The sequence below is a fragment of the Eptatretus burgeri genome, chromosome 17 (assembly GCF_056783735.1).
Source record: "Eptatretus burgeri isolate ZD-2024b chromosome 17, Ebu_testis_v1, whole genome shotgun sequence".
NCBI lineage: Eukaryota > Metazoa > Chordata > Myxini > Myxiniformes > Myxinidae > Eptatretus > Eptatretus burgeri.
The window spans coordinates 56,431,278-56,449,929 of record NC_140977.1 but is presented as its reverse complement, the minus strand read 5'-3'; the positions used below and the strand labels follow the sequence as shown (position 1 = coordinate 56,449,929).

Genomic DNA, 18,652 nt, shown 5'->3' with positions numbered 1-18,652 from the left:
CTCTCACATCATCCCTCTCCAATCATTTCCGGTAAAATGTGAACCGAAAGCCAAACTGTACGACGTTGGTGTACCTGCTGGTTTTGTCTCGCGCAACAAAACTTGATTCTGTGTTTATCATTGGCTCCAGGGATTCCCTCTCCTTTGCCGAAATTATTTTGGCTCGTTTCTCCATTTCCACTTAGTTCTTCATCCGTACTTTCTGCTCTTGCGATGATTCTCAATTCTGCAGGCCTGACGGCCTCACCGACTCGTCTCACACTGCCAGCATTTCTTCCCACATTTGCCTCTTCTTCCAGAACACAGCTAAAGTTCACGTAGTCATTGATGGTGTCTTTGAAGTTTTCACGTGGTTGGAGGAGCAACACGAAACAGTTATCGCTGACATCGCCATCCGGTAGGAGTGCATTGTGAGATTGTGCTGTCAAAGGAACAGAAGCACGTGACAACAATACAATAAGTTAGATACAGGTGAGCTTGATTGCACAACTGCAGAGGATGGAAGTAAATACAAAAATATGACAGTGCGTCTTATAGCTTATCTAGATCAGGAGCAAAAGTCACTCAAACCGCCTTCAGACCCTCTTTGACCCCGATTTTGTTTTATGCCATGAACAAACTTCGGTACATCAAGAGTGATGAAGGTTGCGGTCAAGTTTTGTCGAAATTGTGTGTGTAGTTTCGAACAAATATAGTGCCTACAGAAAGTGTATACCACTATACCCCATTCAAATTTTTCACCTTTTGTTGAATGAATTAAACTTCATTCAATGAGACTTTTTTCCACCTTCATTTACACATCGTAACCCACAACTTCCAAGTGAAAAACAAATTCCACAAATGTCAGAAAATACAAAACTGGAATATCTTGGTTGGGTGAGTGTCAACCCCCCTCCCCCCTCCTCCCTTTATAATAGTAATTGTAAATTAGCTCAGGTGTAACCAATCACATTCAAAATCACACACCAAGTTAATTGGCCTCCACCTGTGTTAAATTGTAGTAATTCTGATTATTTCAGAAAAAAATCAGCTGTTCCTGCAGGTTTCCTCTGTTGGGTAGTGCATTTCACAGCAAAGACTCAACCATGAGAACCAAGGAGCTTTGAAAAGACCTCTGGGATAAAGTTGTGGAAAGGCACACCAGGCAAAAATAATATTCCTTTTCTGTAGTAATTCTCTGAAGACGACTGCAGTATATAAGAGTACAACTCTCATATACTATCATTCTAACTGTAGCATTTTTTGTAGATCTGGGACAGATCAGGGGATGGGTATAACATTTCAAATTCCTTGAATATCCCTTGGAGCACAATCAAGACAATCATTAAGAAGTGGAAGGTGTATGGTACCACCAAGACCCTGCCTAGATCAGGCTGTCCCTCCAAACTGGATGATCAAACAAGAAGGAGACTGATCAGAGAGGCCACCAAGAGGCCATTGACAACTTTGAAAGAGCTGCATGACTTTAGGGCAAAGACTGGTCACCGTGTGCATGTGACAACAATATCCCAAGCACTCCACAAGTACAGTAGGGTGGCAAGAAGCAATCCTTTCCTCAAAAAGCCCACCTGGAGTCTCATTTCAGGTATGCAAAAACTATTCCGGGGATTCTGAAGCCACGTGGCAAAAAGTTTTGTGGTCAGACCAAACCAAGATGGAACTTTTGGCCTAAAGGCAAAACGTTAAGTAAGTTTCAAACCCAACACAGCACTTCACCCAAAGACCACCATCCCCACTGTGAAGCATGGTGGTGGTAGCATCATGTTATGAGAAAGTTTCTCGTCAGCATAGAAGGGAAAATGGATGGAGCAAAATACAGAAAAATCCTAGAGGGAAACCTGCTGCCCTCTGCAAGAAAGATGAAATTGGGATGGAAGTTCACCTTTCAGAATGACAATGACCCGAAACACACAGCCAAAGCTACATTGGAGTGGCTAAGGAACAAAAAGATAAATGTCCTCGAGTGGCCCAGTCAGAGCCCCAACCTAAATCCAATCAAAAATCTGTGGCATGACTTGAAGATTGCTGTCCATCAGTGCTCCCCACGCAACTTGACTGACCTTGAACAGTTTTGTACAGAAGAATGGGCAAATATTGCCCAATCAAGGTGTGCAAAGGTGGTAGAGACCTATCCCAACAGAATCGCAGCTGTAATTGCTGTCAAAGGTGCTTCCACCAAATATTAACTCAGGGGGGTGGACACTGATTCAACTAAGGTATTCTAGTTTTGTATTTTTCATTAATTTTCTGAAATTTGTAGAATTTCTTTTTCACTTGGAAGTTGTGGGCTATGATGTGTAAATAAAGGTGGAAAAGGTCTGATTTAACGCAATTTAATTCCAGGTTATAAGACAACAAAAGTGAAAATTTTGAAAGGGGGTGCGGACTTTCTATTGGCACTGTACCTATTTTGGGGGGTCAGAAACTCCCCTGGAGACCTCCTTAATGAGCACAGATTTTGATGCGATTGATACACTTTGGTACAACACGGGTGATGAAGGTTGTGGTCAAGTTTCATCAAAACTGTGTGTGCAGCTTCGGAGAAGAGACCAAATACCTATTTTGCAGGTCAAACCAACCCCTTTTATTCCTTTTCTTTCCCACCTTTGGAATAAACTCCCACACTCTTCAATCCCATTCTTCCCTCCAATCAATCCCATTCTTTTTTCTTCAAAAAACAGCCGTTCATCACCACCTCTTATCGTCCCCCATCCAAAACCACGATCTTTTCTACCCCCGTTAATCCACCCCAAACCCACCTCCTTCAAATTCCCTGCTTTCCTTTCTGAAAGTCCCTGTAGTGTCCATCTTGTTTACCCCATGTACCCTTCCCCAACCCTCTCCCTTCCACAGATCTCCTCATGTGCTTGTTGCCCACTGTTTTGTGCTCCCCCCCCCCCCCTTTTGTGTTATCTCTTATACGAGCGTCGACATTGTATATTGCAACAACAAAAAAAAGAGGAGCACAGGAATCAACACTGACACCAACAAGATTGTTGAGGAAGGAAGGGTTAATGGGGGTAAGGATGGAGGATGACGCAAGATCCTCCATATTTACCCTTCTCTCTTTTCATCTCAAACTCTACCATACCACCACCCACCACCTGTCTCCATTTCTATTTTTCACGGGCACGTCATTCCCAACAATGCTACTTTGGAACGAGGTGCAAGGTACAGCAGTCGAAGAAAGGTGTCGACATGTGGAGAAGGATTTAAAAGATTCAAGGATCAAAGATGAATCATGGACAACAACCCGCAGGAACTACTTAGGAGTTGTGGATCAAGTTGCCATTAAAGGCAAAAGACAGACCAGGTTGTGGAGCTGAGGACCATCAGAGTGCATCACGTTAAGTGCACTTAACATGTTGAGCAAGTCATCAGAGGTGCACCTCATCTCACTCAAAATCGAAATATTTAAATAAGCGAAAAAAAAGTTGACGGATCACTTTTGACAATACCGAGCTCTTCCTGGAAGATCTCACAATGACACCATTGTGACGAGGATATGAAATACGATGGCGTTCCACCTGAAAATCCGAGATCCATATTCAATGATTATATCATATATTTATTATCGTCAATTACATCGTATACTAAACTCTGTTGTTTAAAAAATAACAAAGCCATCGGTATTGTGATCTCAGAAGAGTTGGAGTTACATCCCATGTTCTGTTAGATTCCTTAAAGACAAACTCGGAAACACCTTTATCCATGTATCATGAACCCATTTCGATAACCGTCGATGTTTGAGCGTATTCATGTCGATATCCGTAAGGTAGTCGAAGTACACGGGTTAAATATTCACGTTTACCTGCTTCTTCATCCTGGATGACACCTTGCATCGCCATAACCTGCCACCTTCCTGCTCAACTTTACCTTTCACACTTCTTCCTTCTCCGCCTCCAACATCTTCCCTTTACTCCGCCCACTCTCCTTTATCCCCGCCAACTTCTTTAAACATGCCCATTAAAATTTTGTGCTGACATTTCATCTGGCAGCCTGAAAAACCTCCATAATAAAATCGCTCTTTGAGCGCTCTGATCCCAGTTCGACATGTGAACACGTCACTCAGCAACATGCGACTGAGCCCGGTTTGAACTCCGAGACCAGTTCCGACATCACGAGGGACTGTTACAAATGGTCACAATCGTTTTCATACATCACTTACAACGTGACCCCCTTCCACTTGCCCCACCACTCATTACGTTAGTCTGTGTACAGTGGGAGATACAAATGAACTGGTGGTGGAAAAAATTAATTCCGATTTACCTTTCTCATGATGGGGTACCGACTACCCTATCATATGTTGGAGTTGAATATTACAGTACCTTTGGTTTTGATTGAGAACTTAATATATCCTTTGAAATCAGAAAATAAAAATAAATGGCATTGATAAAATTATTGACACCCTCGACTTAATATCTGGTATCACGGCCTATGGACAAAATACCTGCGGTCAAGCACTTCCTATATCCATGAATGAGCTTCCTACACCTCTCTCCTCGTTTGTTCCACTCTTCTTGTACAAACTGCTCCAGTTCTCCAGGATTTGAAGGATATTTTCTCCCAACTGCTGTTTTCAGATCCCCTCAAAGGTGTTCGATGGGATTTAGATCAGGACTCATTGCTGGACACTTCAGCACAGTCCAGCGTTTTATCTTGAACCATTCCTGGGTGTTTTTTTGAAGTGTGTTTGGGGTCATTGTCCTGCTGCATGACCCATGACCTTCGATGGAGACCCAGCTTTCTGACAATGGGTTGAACATTGTGCTCCAAAATTCCTCCTTGGTAATCTCCTGATTTCATGCTGCCATGCACACATTCAAGGCACCCAGTGCCAGAAGCAGCACAACCCCAAAACATCACTGAACCTCTTCCATGTTTGACTGTATGGAAGGTGTTCTTTTCTTTGAAGGCTTCATTTTGTTTTCTGTAAAGAGGAGATGATGTCCTTTACCAAAAAGCTCTAATTTGGTCTCATCTGTCCACACGACATTCTCCCAGAAGGATTTTGTCTTGTTCAGGTGTGTTTTGGCAAACTCCAGTCGGGCTTTCTTAAGTCTCTCTCAGCAGTGGGGTCCTCCTGGGTCTCTTACCATAGAACCCCCTTTCATTGAGTTGGCAACGGATGGTGAGAGTTAAAACTGTCGTACCTTGTGTCTGAAGGTCAGCTTGAATCTGTTTGACAGTTCATCGAGGTGCTTTCCCCACCATTCGAACAATCTTTCACTGCAATCTTCGATCAAATTTTCTCTTGCGGCCACGTCCAGGGAGGTTGGGTACAGTGCCGTGGGCGTTAAACTTCCTGATAGCATGGCGTACGGTAGACACAGGAACATCAAGGTCTCTGGAGATGGACTTGTCGCCTTGAGATTGTCCATGTTTGGCTACAATCTTGCGTCTGACCGACTCAGACAATTCTCTGGTTTTGTTTCTTTTCTCCATGCTCATTGCGGTGTACACATTGACCCAAAACAACAAAATGACTAATTTTCTTGAATCAAACTGATTGAGTGATTTTTATACTGCAGGCACCTGCAACTCACCGTGGGTGAGTTCATTTCCAAAGTAAAGGAGAATCACCTGCTTGAAATCTAATTATTTCTCACAATTTCTAAAAGGTGCCAATAATATCGTCCAGGCTATTTTAATCATTTCTGTGTGGAATAAACTAAGATAGTTATTTTTTCAGCTTTTTGTTTTGTTCCACTGCAAACCAAAGAAATACATTTGTGGATAACAAAAGATCTTTTAATTTCAACAATTTTCTGGAAGAAATAGAGCATCATTTGAAAAAAGTGAAAGGATGGCAATATTTTTGGCCACGACTGTACTAATCAATTAAACATTGCCACGGTCCTTCAACTCAATCCCGAAATAACGTACGACGCGAGCTCTCCTTCTGCAAAACGTGCCTGTCAGGGACTCTTATAACTCGATTGTTCCCTTGGAATACACACAAACCACTGATACCATGACTCGGTTGTGACCCGTTTTTATTTTGTAATCACAGAAAAGCAACAGTTCACACAAAGCGTCCGAATCACTTGGCACAAAGTTCACAACACATGTATGTATATCTTACACAGGAACTAATATGTCTGCCGCAAGTTCTGCTTGCATGCAAAAAAAGAGCCTGGGGTTGTGAGAGAGTGTGGGACAACGTACAACGTACAACCATCGTACGATCACGCCTTTCGCCCTCATCACAGCCGCGTTGGGTACGAGCAGTACAGTGTTCCAAATCACATGGTACGCACACTCACCATGAAGTTTGTGAAAATGGAACCGCCTGCCACATATCCATTGGGCCCAAGGGGACACTTACTACGTAATTGTACATGGAACTTTGGGGCAAATAGTACTTTTGTCCTCAAGCACAAAAAAAAAGAGGAGAAAGAGAGGAGAGAGAGAGGAGAGGAAGAGAGAGAAGCACAACATGCTGAGGAACGCTGGAACGGCAAAACCATTGTATCAAAGCCACAAATTAAACATTGTTGTGCCTCACCTCGATTGCCTCCAAAGGCTACTGTTTGGTCTTGATCACATTCCCAAATAACCATGAACCGATCAGTATCGTTCCCGCAGCATGCCGAGGCCGATCGTGCTACAATATACACCAAAGGTTTGCAAATTTCATTGAAACACTTAAAACCAGGAAAATATCCAATTAAAAAAAAAGTATGGAGTCGAGTCGGAGTTGCACTTGCGGCGATCGCACCACGCGCTATCCAACAGGGACGGGGTAAGGGATTGTGTGGCATCTGGAACGGCGCAGGGGCATCGCGGCATGCCCGATGCATAGGAATCACGGCCTTACGATCGGAGCGGCATCAGGGGCCAGGGGACGCATGGAAGGGAGGACGACGGCTGCAGAAGTGGAGACAGGTTACATGACAGGAAGCATCGGTAGCATGAAGATTGGGAAGAAGACAAGATTACGTTGTCTCAGTCATTTGTAGGAGAGAATTTGCAGCTCTTTCCCTGTTCCCTCCACTGGCAGTCATCACCGAGGAAATGACTTCAACAGAAAGTGATGGGAAAAGATCCTGCAGTGCCTGAAGATCTTCAGGTGATGGGGTCTGTGGAGCTGCAACCTGCAACTGTGGGTTTGGGACTGCAGCTGACACAGCAGGAGGGTAGATGCCTGAATGTGGTTGCGACAAACGATGGAGAAGAGGTCGGTATGGAGGTGGATTGAGGGGGGGGGGGTAGAAAGGGCAAATGGAGGGAAACAAATAACATTTAGTGGTTACAGATAAAGAATCATTGGAGAGATAACGAATAAACTGTCGATATCACCCTGATCGTTTTCCGCATTAGTCGAATCTACAGCTGCCAAATCCACCCCATTAAAGCTAAGCTTTCCAAACCAGATCTGTCGTGTACATGATGCATCTTTGTCCCTGTGTTTTGTTTGGGACCTTTTTTTGCATACCAAGTCAAGGCTCGTGGAAGAGTGAGAACACTGCACGGTTCAGGACGCAGCAGAACAAAATGAACAGTAAAAACAAAAAAAAGGGGGAGGGGGACTCCAACAGCAGGGTTGAACAATAAAATAAAGGGAGACTTGGACAAATGATAAGTGTGGGGATGAACAAGGGGTAGGGGAGGATGCATGGAGTGGACAAGATAGATACAGAAGGAAACTCTCAGGAAAGAAAAACTAGAAATTTGGAAGTAGCTGGACTTGGCGGTGGGGTACCGACTCGATCTGAACTCAACATTATTTTGTCAAACTGTCTGTCACCGAAGCGCTTGGTCCACCAACCCTCCTCCCGCACACACAGCACCACATTTTTCTGTGCCTTCAACAAAAATTCTTCCCTCCAATCCCATGATATTTATCTGTTTGTCCAATTTGGGAATTTGGAATCAGCATCCCTCCACTTCCTGTCCCCTCTTTCTGCATTCCTCCTCATCCCACCCCTGCAGCGACAAAGCATCCCCTCCCAACACCTCCTTCCATGTCCCGAACCATGTTTACCTCAAACAACCGAAGTCTCCGCTCCATCAGACATCATCTGTTTAATGAAATGCTTCCTCCCACAGGACGTCCCCGACTCCTTAGTGTCTCGAGTCGGCTATCGTCTCCGCCCATTTGAAAGGTCTGAAGCCTGCCCCGGCGATGGAGTTACACTCTTTCTGCCCTTTTCACCCGATCATTGGCAGTCGGTAATATTCCATCTGCTTGGAAATCAGCCAACATCCCTGCAATGCAGAAAAAAAAAACCTGATTCACTTAACTCCTCTGCACTCGTAGCCCAGGTGTGGCTCTCAACGGAATCCTTTCATCTCCTCTCGCTGTTGAGGTTGGAGTTCCCCAAGGCAGTATTCTGAGCCCAGTGATATTCCGAATCTGCATTCACGATCTGACTCTGGAAAATCCCCTTTATCTCAATTCTGATGACTCCACCCTCTGCCGTGACATCCCAGATCCTTTAGATAGGCAGGCCGCAGCCTCCTCCCTCAATTCAGACCTTGATAGAATCACAAACTGGTCAAACGCTTGAAAGATGTCTTTCAATCCCGACAAATCTCACTCACTCCATAAGGACCGCCTGGGAAACCCTCCTCTCTACGTTTTTTTAACAACCCTCTTGAGGAAATTCAGTCATTCAAACTCCCGGCTCTCGCTATCAGCCATGATCTTTCTTGGACAAACCACATTTCAAAGTTCACCTCCAAAACCAGCCGCGGACTCGGCATCCTCCATTGTACGAAGTCCTTCCTTGGCAAACCTGAACTCCTATCCACCGACAAGGCCTTCATCTGCAGCTTGGTTGAGTGTCGCTCTCCCCTCTGGGCTGGCACCCCTGCCACACACATTGCTCAGCTTGACACCGTGGAATCCAAGGCCTTCAAGATCATCGGAATCTCTTGCAATGAAGCCAAGTCCATGAGCCTTTCACATCGCCATCGCACACAGGTCGGTGGTCTCTCTATCTTCTACCACCTACTCTCTGGTTCTGCAGCCCCTGCCCTTTCCATGCATTGTCCACCCCCCCCCCACCCACCTCCAAGGTTTCTGCAGGACACACACGGTCCACCATAAACCCCCTTCAAGTGAAACTACCTAAATCGAGCATCACTGCTCACCTCCACTCATTCGTTCCTCTTCTTTCCCCACCTGTGGAATCAACTTCCACATTCTCTTCAATCTTATCACACCCTTCTGATTTTCAAGACAGCTGTTCACCACCATCTCAGATCATTCCCCGTCCAAAACCATGATCTCTTCCATCCCCATTACCCATCCTTCAAATTTCCAGTTTTTCCTTCCTGAGAGTTTGTTTCTACATCCATCTTGTCCACGCCATGCGTTTTCCCCATCCCCTCATTCCTGCCATACCCATTATTTGTCCAAGTCTCCCTTTATTTTGTCCTTCAACGTTGCAGTTGATGCCCCCCCCACCCCAACCCTCTCTATTGTTCCTTCTATTATGCTGCACCCTGGTCCATTCAAGTGTTCTACCCCTTCCTTCCACAAGCCTCAAATTTGTATATATATTTTTTAATATCATTGCCATGGAAATGAACAAATGGCCCAATTTGTTCTTCTCCTGCTCAAAATAATTAATAACTAAACAAATTAATTAATTAATTAATCTTCTTCTCCAGAAACGCTCAACAGATCGATGCAAATCTTCATACATGTGATCGACTAGCCATGGGGAATATGGTTTGAATTTTTTTTTTTTCATATTCACCTTCATTGATGCAATTTAGCCTTTGCAGGCACAAAGGTGGTCATGAAATATCTCAATAATTAAATCGATAATCAATAAAGCTCTGGATAATGGCAACGCATGTGGCATAATCGCGCGCATCGACGATACAGGTACATGGGCCATAATAGTTGTGTGTTCCATGAACTATGGTATTTTTGTTCAGCAAGAGTGCTCGAGGCGAGTCTATGCTCTCTACCGAGTGCCATTCTAGATATTGTAAGTACTGCATAATAAAAAAACTGTATATTAACAGAGTTCAAGAATGAATACTTTCATTGGGGATGGGGTAAAGTGACTTTCAGACCACCCTGAACAATGCTTAATGCTTCAACACGACATCGGGCTCATGCAAATCACAGGTACGACAAGGTCGTGGGAAAGGTCAGCTCATCGGCACGATGCGCAAGATAATGGAGCGAGTGGAGGGACAGAACAAAGGGACAGAGTCATGTTAATAACAAAGGATTACCTCTCTGCAGAGTAACATGAAGATTCAATAAAGGGGAAAAAAAAAAATCAGCCGTACCTGGGGCTGGGAGGTATCCCACACCAGGACAGAACACGTGAGGTAGAAGCACCACCTGTTGGCCAGCACCAAAAACCGCACCAGGAAGAGCCTGCCAAAAAAATAAAATAATAATCTATCTATAATTCCAGCAATCTCTGTGTGTGTGTGTCTGTCTGTCTGTCTGTCTGTGACCGCTGTTTCTCGACGACCGCCGGTCCGATCGGATTGAAACTTGCCAGGAATATTGCCGGGGCCCTGCAGATGTGCCTTTTCAAGGTTTGATATCAATCGGACGGGCGGTTCCCAAGTTACGGCCATTTATCTGTCAACCAATGACAAGACACGGTGCTATGACATCACAATTAATGTTTATTTATTATCTTGCCAAAAGAAAGTTTTTGCAAGATATGTTAGTCAGCTTGTATGGTTTTTTTTGTTTATTTGTTTGTTTGTCTGTAATCACGTATCGATCACTCTGCAGAGCACAGTTATCATTGGAAATTTTTGTAACTTCGCATATCAGAGGCCTATAGAGGTCCCTTTCAGCGCATAAAATCAAGGTCAAAGGTCAAGGTCACTTTGTCGCAAATCAGGGGAGTCGACGAAACCCTTATTTTTTGAGTAATTTTGATCGGATCGTCTTCAAACTTCATCGGAATATAGTTCATGGTCTGGTGCTCAGCTGATTAATTTTTGGTGGCGATCGGCCTTGACCTTCATGGTTAGCGATGGAGGTCGAAAGTTTTTGACCCCAAGGTCAAATTTTGAAATCTTAGATACCATATCGAGTAATACCTCATATGAAAGCGCTTGATAAATGCTTTCCAGATCTGTCAAAAGTTTGACGCTATGACGTCATGACGAAAAAACGGATTTTTCATGAAAATTTTATTTCCTCAGTTCTCATCAAAATCTCTTGATATTTCATGTACAACGGTCCTGGAGAGATACCATTAACCGTGCGAAAATATAAAGGTCAAGGTCAAAGGTCAAGGTCACAAAAAGGTCAAGCATCAAGGTCGACGAAACGCTTATTTTTTGAGTAACTTTAATCGAATAAATAAGTCACTCATGTTCACATTTTGGCAAGATACTGGTCACCCTGGGGGTGACATTGGTTAGTTTTATTTTTTTGCACGATTGACGTCACAATTCTTCTTCTTCTTCGTTTGGTATGATGTCACAATCGACGCTGGGGACCTGAATATGTGCCTTTTCAAGGTTTGATATCGTTCTTCATCCGTTTCAGCTGTTTCCCAAGGTTTGAAAGCTGTTTTTTCCCAAGGTTTGAATTAATTGTTCAAATTATTAATTAATCCCAAGGTTTGAATTTTCCCAAGGGAGAGAGCTGTTTCCCAAGAGCTTGGAAGCTGTTTTTTTCCCAAGGTTTGAATTAATTGTTGCGCTTGGTAGACATTTGTGAATACATTTACAGAGGGAGGGACGGGAGAGGAGGGACGGAGAGAGGAGGGACGGAGAGAGGAGGGACGGAGAGAGGAGGGACGGAGAGAGGAGGGACGGAGAGAGGAGGGCGTCACAATTCAAGAGAGGGGGGAGAGAGGAGGGACGAGAGAGAGGAGGGCGAGAGAGAGGGGGGGCGAGAGAGAGGAGGGGCGAGAGAGAGGAGGGGGCGAGAGAGAGGAGGGGGCGAGAGAGAGGAGGGGGCGAGAGAGAGGAGGGGGCGAGAGAGAGGAGGGAGCGAGAGAGAGGACGGGAGAGGAGAGGAAGAGAGGGGGATGAGAGAGAGGGGCGTCACAATTCAAGAGAGGGGAGAGAGGAGGGGTGAGAGAGGGGATAGGAGAGGAGGTGAGAGTGGGGGTGAGAGAGAGGGGCAAGAGAGGAGGAGGGAGAGAGAGGAGGGGGCGAGAGAGAGGAGGGGGCGAGAGAGAGGACGGGAGAGGAGAGGAAGAGAGGGGGATGAGAGAGAGGGGCGTCACAATTCAAGAGAGGGGAGAGAGGAGGGGTGAGAGAGGGGATAGGAGAGGAGGTGAGAGTGGGGGTGAGAGAGAGGGGCAAGAGAGGAGGAGGGAGAGAGAGGAGGGAGAGAGAGGAGGGAGAGAGAGGGGGGCGAGAGAGGGGGGGCGTCACAATTCTTCTTCTTCTTCGTTTGATATGACGTCACAATTGATGCTGGGGACCTGAGTATGTTTCCCAGATGTTTCCCAAGTTATTATATGGCCATTTATGATACGGTTGGTCCGATCTAATTGAAAAAATGCCCCAATCCAGTCGTCGTTTACGAGAGCGAAGGAACGAAGCTGCACATACTGGCACGCACCTACGGGCCCACACTAGTAATTTTGACAAAGGACAATTACGATTTCCTGAAGGAAAGCTGAAACAAACTATAAAAGACAAAAAAAGTATATAGGCACAATTGCAATTGATAAGATGATTGCATGGCACATTATCAGTTACCAAAGTGACATACCTGAACATCTCATGTCGAATTTCAGAGCTTGCATAAAGTATGCAGCATTAATTAACTAAATGATTAAAGATATATTTTGAAAGGGTCGGATTTTTGGCCAACCATGTACAAGCATGCACCGATAACGTTTTGATGGGGATAAAGCAACACCCAACCGACAACCGACGGATGATCGAAGCTTCACTACTCTGGAAGTCCTCTTATCGAGCGGCGCAAACCTTCACCCTCGTCTCCACGGGCGTTTGGGGCTTCCGCGAGAAGAGCCGGCACATCGAGCGGCCCCGTGGATTCAGGTCAAGGTTCGAGCGAGCAGCGTCATTCCACATCGGTACGTGTGACTCGATGGCTCGCACAGCCATGGAAGACCAAATTTCCAAGTTTTCTCAGTTTTCCAGAACAAAACGGTAGTTTTCCAGTACCTGTCCTGGAGCCCAAACAAAAACAGTAATGCAGGGGTTGGACCGGTCATTTGCAATCACGTGACGCCATGCTTCGGTCCGTACAAGGCGCCTCTTGTGTGACTCCTAAGTGTGCTTTCCCCCACATTTCCCATGTCGAATGTCTCCTCACAGACCCTGCGTGCAGCCTTGTGAACGGACTCCTTCCTGGGCCAATCCCGAGGGTGAACGTGACTCAGGCACGAGGAATGAAAATAAAATGAATTTTCTTCATTTCCCTTTACATATCTGCAGTGCAGCATGCTGAGTCGCTACTTCGTGTGAAACAGGACTTTGTGCAAACACTTGCATGAAGGATGCACGACGTGTGAAAACCTGTTTGGCTCGGCTTCGATAAATCCCCTGGGGGAAGATAAATTTGGTAACGTTCTCTTTCAGGCGGAATTAACAATGCTGATTGGGACGTGGCAGATTATTTATACAAAAAACACCCACTCCCTGCATGAGCAGCCCGGGGATGGAAGGGGGGGAGGGGGTTATGCTATTGTCCTTATTCAGATGTGCATTAAAAAAATACCTCTCGCTACAGAATTCAAAACTGTACTGTAAAGGGTGGGAACTTGTAATACCTTCTACCTGGAGTGGCACTACATGATACACACTCACATAGACAATTTAAACCCCCCACCTCACTGGCAAAGATAAAACTAACTAACTATATACACTAACTGAGGTCATGCTGATCCATGCAACACGTCTGGATGGAAGCAACCCCCATGCAGTAGCATGGCAAGCGCATGGACGGACATGGACGGACGGACACAACACACACACACACACACACACACACACACACACACACACACACACACACACACACACACACACACACACACACACACACACACACTCGATTTTCCAGGAGTTTTAGACTTGTCCAAGTTTTTCCAGGACTTTCCAGCACTGTCAAATGCATTCTCATTTTGCCAGGACTTTTAAAGACCGTGCGAACCATGATGTTTGGAGACCGAAGAAACCAATACGATCTTCAAAAGATCCATGGAGAAAGTCACGGACAAGTCTCACGGGATGGGGAGTTCGTGCACAAACCATTACGTGCCCACACATTAGCCCTGATTGCACAAAACAGGGTAAGAGGTCGTTACACCAGTCACAAACTTGGTCTCAACGAATCGTGAAGCCGCCATACTCTAGTTCTGTGGATCGCTGACCGCCGGTCACCATGTCTGAAAACGCACCGAGTTTCAGGCGATTGGTACAATGCGTGGCATGTAGTGCATGTAGTGCACGGGAGGGGCTCAAATAATGGTCACGTGAGCAATCCGCCCGGAAACTCGACCACAAATTGGCACCACAATCCAAACCCGGGAGTTCACAAGGTCCCCGTGGTGCTGTGGGTAATACACTGGGATTGGTGTTCCGGTACCATGCCGAAGGATTTGGTTCAAACGTTTCATACCGAGTACTGCATCACCAGGTTGATCATTCCCTCCTTGTCAGTGCCCTGACGACCGCTCAGACAGTACCAGTCGTCGGACACGGTGCCCATCCGCACACTTTCTGGAATAACCACATGGGCCCATGCAATTCGGTCATCCAATGAGAATGCTCGCTGCAGGACAAGAGAGAGGGGTACGGACACGACGACGATGAAACAACATTGCGAACAAAATGAGAGGCATGACGTCAATGAAATGAATTAAGATGTGGGAGGAAAAAATTACACAAAGTATCGAAAACAAGAGGAAGGGAAGAAGGACCGATATTGAAGATTATGAAAGAGGAGAAAAGTGGAATTTAAGAGAGAAATTCATATCAAATAGCAAGGTGTTCGCCAGCCGGGACCAAGAAAATCATGCTGCGCAGCACAAACATTATTATTTCGTTTGAATAAAGCAAACCTCATCAAAGATCTCGATGTAGAACGAGTCGACCCCGGGTGGTACCGCACACTGCAGCACTTTCCCCCATCGTGGTGTCCTTGCTCCGTTGTAGTCTGTCGGGGTCTCGTAGACGGCGTGACCGACTCGCAGGCGACAGTACGGATCCATGCGAGTGACACCGTAGTTCTTGGCCAGCTTTGCCTGGAAGGAAATCTTTAGTTAACATCCCACAGGGCACACGGGACATACAGCCCGCAGGGCTTTATTCTTCAACACAACATTCAGCTAAACCGTTGTTGTGGAACAACTTTCAGATTGCCCAATTGAGACTGGAGCTCCAATCTTGACAAACGAGTGGATACATGTGATTTATAAAGATTGTGCAAAAACTTTCGATTCCGTCCCTCATCAGCGACTTCGACTCAAGCTTCGCCGCCGATGAAGGAGCTTCCGACCGACACGAGAACAAAAGTACCGTTGAGAAACGGATCGCCAAGCTGGACTAAAGTAATGTAGAGTACCGTCGGGTTCGATCGTCGGTCATACTTTCTGCCTACTGCGTGTGAACGACTTACCTGATAACTTCAATTGTCATGTGAAAATGTTTGTCGACGTCACAAAATTTACCGCCAAATCCCATTCCCAAATCGATTGCTGTGAATTACAAACGTGACTCGAATGCCCTTTCAGCAAGATCTCGGTCTTTAGCAAATGATCCTGAAAGTTCGACGGCAACAAATGCAACGTCAAGAGAATGAGGTCAAAAGGAAAACTACAACTACATGAGATGGCTCCCATCGTGGAGATGTGCGAGTAACGTCTGACCCTGAAACCGGAAAACACATCAACAAGATACGTCCCGAAGACTCGGTTACGGGTCATCGCCGGTTCACAGGCTTTTCCACCAACATCGTAACATCAGCATCGTTCCATCATTAGACTCGTGTTGGACGACGATGCCGACGTTATATGGAATCCGAGTACCAAAGTGGATATTTAAAAATACACCGGGAAACATTCAGCGTGCCTCATTCACTTGTGTGACGAGGAGGTAACCACTAACCAGGTGTACAACTTCCACCCATAGAATATTTGATTACTTTAACCAGCAACCATAGAAAGCTCAACTTCCACCACCACTACTACCACTACTACTACCGAAGTAATCAAGACAATCTTGAGATTCATACGCAAGGATTAAACAGATAACCTTCGAAGTCGAGTGCAGGTGGGGGTCACATGGGTCACACAGTCCATCACCAACATCACCATCACCCTCACCAACACCAACATCACCCTCACCAACATCACAATCACAATCACCAACATCACCATCACCCTCACCAACATCACCCTCACCAACATCACCCTCACCCTCACAAACATCACCCTCACCATCACCCTCACCCTCACAAACATCACCCTCACCAACATAACCCTCACAATCACCATCATCACCCTCACCCTCACCAACATCATCCTCACCCTCACCATCACAAACATCACCCTCACCAACATCACCCTCACGAACACAAACATCACCCTCACCACCATCACCCTCATTAACATCACCCTCATTAACATCACCCTCATTAACATCACCCTCACCTGCACAGCTGTGATGCTCAACCGGCCCCCTCCCCCTCCCCCGGAGAGACGCTGCGCTGCGTGTTCGTCCTTTATGCTTTGGCTCTGCTGTGGACTCGGGACGAGGCGCAAAAAATCGACCGGCAGCTCACCGAGGAATACCTGCGAGGGCACACATAACGTATCTCGAGATGGGCATCGGGGTATGTACATACCATGAGGGTCATTGATGGGGTCATGTGTCACTACGTCATCCCCTCCAAGCACGTACCCCTTGGCCCTAGATCTCTCACATTGACCAATCATCGGGTCAGCGTGTCCCCCGCCGAACCTGCTTGTCCCATCAAACCCTCCTCTCCCCACCTCTCCTCCCCGGGCCGCCATACCTGTCCTCGACCCGTGTTCATGGTCGTCATGGCTGATCAATCAGACGAGAATCGTTCTCACACTTATTCTTTCCTTTGTTCCACTGATAAAATGTTCTTTCCCTGCCGGTCAAGGTCCAAAACAAACGGGAGCGACTCGGACTTTGAGACGACTTCACGTTATCAGGACCACGTACGAAACTCCATCCGGAAAGGGAGAATTCAGGAAATTGTATTCACTCTTCAATCGCACACGTCGTTTTCTTTTTTTTGTCCATCGGACGTTTTTTGCTTAAATCAATGATTTTTGTTTTTATGAACACGACATTTTTTTTCTCCACACAAATAAGAGATGAAGCAAAAATATGTGAAATCAGGAAAAAAAAATTATATCGCGAGGCAGCGCCACCAGCGACACCGCACTTATTACCACAAGCGACACCGCACTTATTACCACCAGCTACACCGCACTTATTACCACCAGCTACACCGCACTTATTACCACCAGCGACACCGCACTTATTACCACCAGCTACACCGCACTTATTACCACCAGCTACACCGCACTTATTACCACAAGCGACACCGCACTTATTACCACAAGCGACACCGCACTTATTACCACCAGCTACACCGCACTTATTACCACCAGCGACACCGCACTTATTACCACCAGCTACACCGCACTTATTACCACCAGCTACACCGCACTTATTACCACCAGCTACACCGCACTTATTACCACCAGCTACACCGCACTTATTACCACAAGCGACACCGCACTTATTACCACCAGCTACACCGCACTTATTACCACAAGCGACACCGCACTTATTACCACCAGCTACACCGCACTTATTACCACCAGCGACACCGCACTTATTACCACAAGCGACACCGCACTTATTACCACAAGCGACACCGCACTTATTACCACAAGCGACACCGCACTTATTACCACCAGCTACACCGCACTTATTACCACCAGCTACACCGCACTTATTACCACCAGCTACACCGCACTTATTACCACCAGCTACACCGCACTTATTACCACCAGCTACACCGCACTTATTACCACCAGCTACACCGCACTTATTACCACAAGCTACACCGCACTTATTACCACAAGCGACACCGCACTTATTACCACAAGCGACACCGCACTTATTACCACCAGCTACACCGCACTTATTACCACCAGCTACACCGCACTTATTACCACAAGCGACACCGCACTTATTACCACAAGCGACACCGCACTTATTACCACCAGCTACACCGCACTTATTACCACCAGCTACACCGCACTTATTACCACCAGCGACACCGCACTTATTACCACCAGCTACACCGCACTTATTACCACCAGCTACACCGCACTTATTACCACCAGCGACACCGCACTTATTACCACCAGCGACACCGCACTTATTACCACCAGCGACACCGCACTTACCACCACAAGCGACACCGCACTTACAACCAGCGACACCGCACTTACCACCAGCTACACCGCACTTATTACCACCAGCTACACCGCACTTATTACCACCAGCTACACCGCACTTATTACCACCAGCTACACCGCACTTATTACCACCAGCTACACCGCACTTATTACCACCAGCTACACCGCACTTATTACCACCAGCTACACCGCACTTATTACCACCAGCGACACCGCACTTATTACCACCAGCTACACCGCACTTATTACCACAAGCG

At 46.2% G+C, this 18,652-nt stretch overlaps 2 protein-coding genes across 8 annotated transcripts in view; both read right to left on the bottom strand.

Annotated features, from left to right (window-relative positions):
• Positions 1-3,969, bottom strand: part of LOC147010183 (anoctamin-4-like) — a 58,937-nt gene extending 54,968 nt beyond the window's left edge. For 6 of the 7 annotated variants that reach the window (XM_085861640.1, XM_085861641.1, XM_085861642.1 and 3 more), the window contains exons 1-2: positions 3,812-3,969; positions 75-421 (exon numbers count right to left, since the gene is read on the bottom strand). In XM_085861640.1, the coding sequence (XP_085717766.1) occupies positions 75-421; positions 3,812-3,848 (384 nt within the window). In that variant the 5' untranslated portion in view covers positions 3,849-3,969. The remainder of the gene's footprint in view (positions 1-74; positions 422-3,811) is intronic. The other variant, XM_085861647.1, reaches the window with a different exon arrangement.
• A 2,686-nt stretch (positions 3,970-6,655) lies between these two features.
• TOLLIP (toll interacting protein) lies at positions 6,656-17,215 on the bottom strand. Its single transcript, XM_085863415.1, has 6 exons — positions 16,946-17,215; positions 16,581-16,721; positions 14,991-15,173; positions 14,549-14,701; positions 10,258-10,348; positions 6,656-7,147 (listed from the first exon to the last, which is right to left on the bottom strand). Exons 1-6 carry the CDS (start codon positions 16,973-16,975, stop codon positions 6,939-6,941), a joined length of 807 nt encoding a protein of 268 aa, XP_085719541.1. The 5' UTR covers positions 16,976-17,215; the 3' UTR covers positions 6,656-6,938.
• Between the last annotated feature and the right edge of the window lie 1,437 nt (positions 17,216-18,652).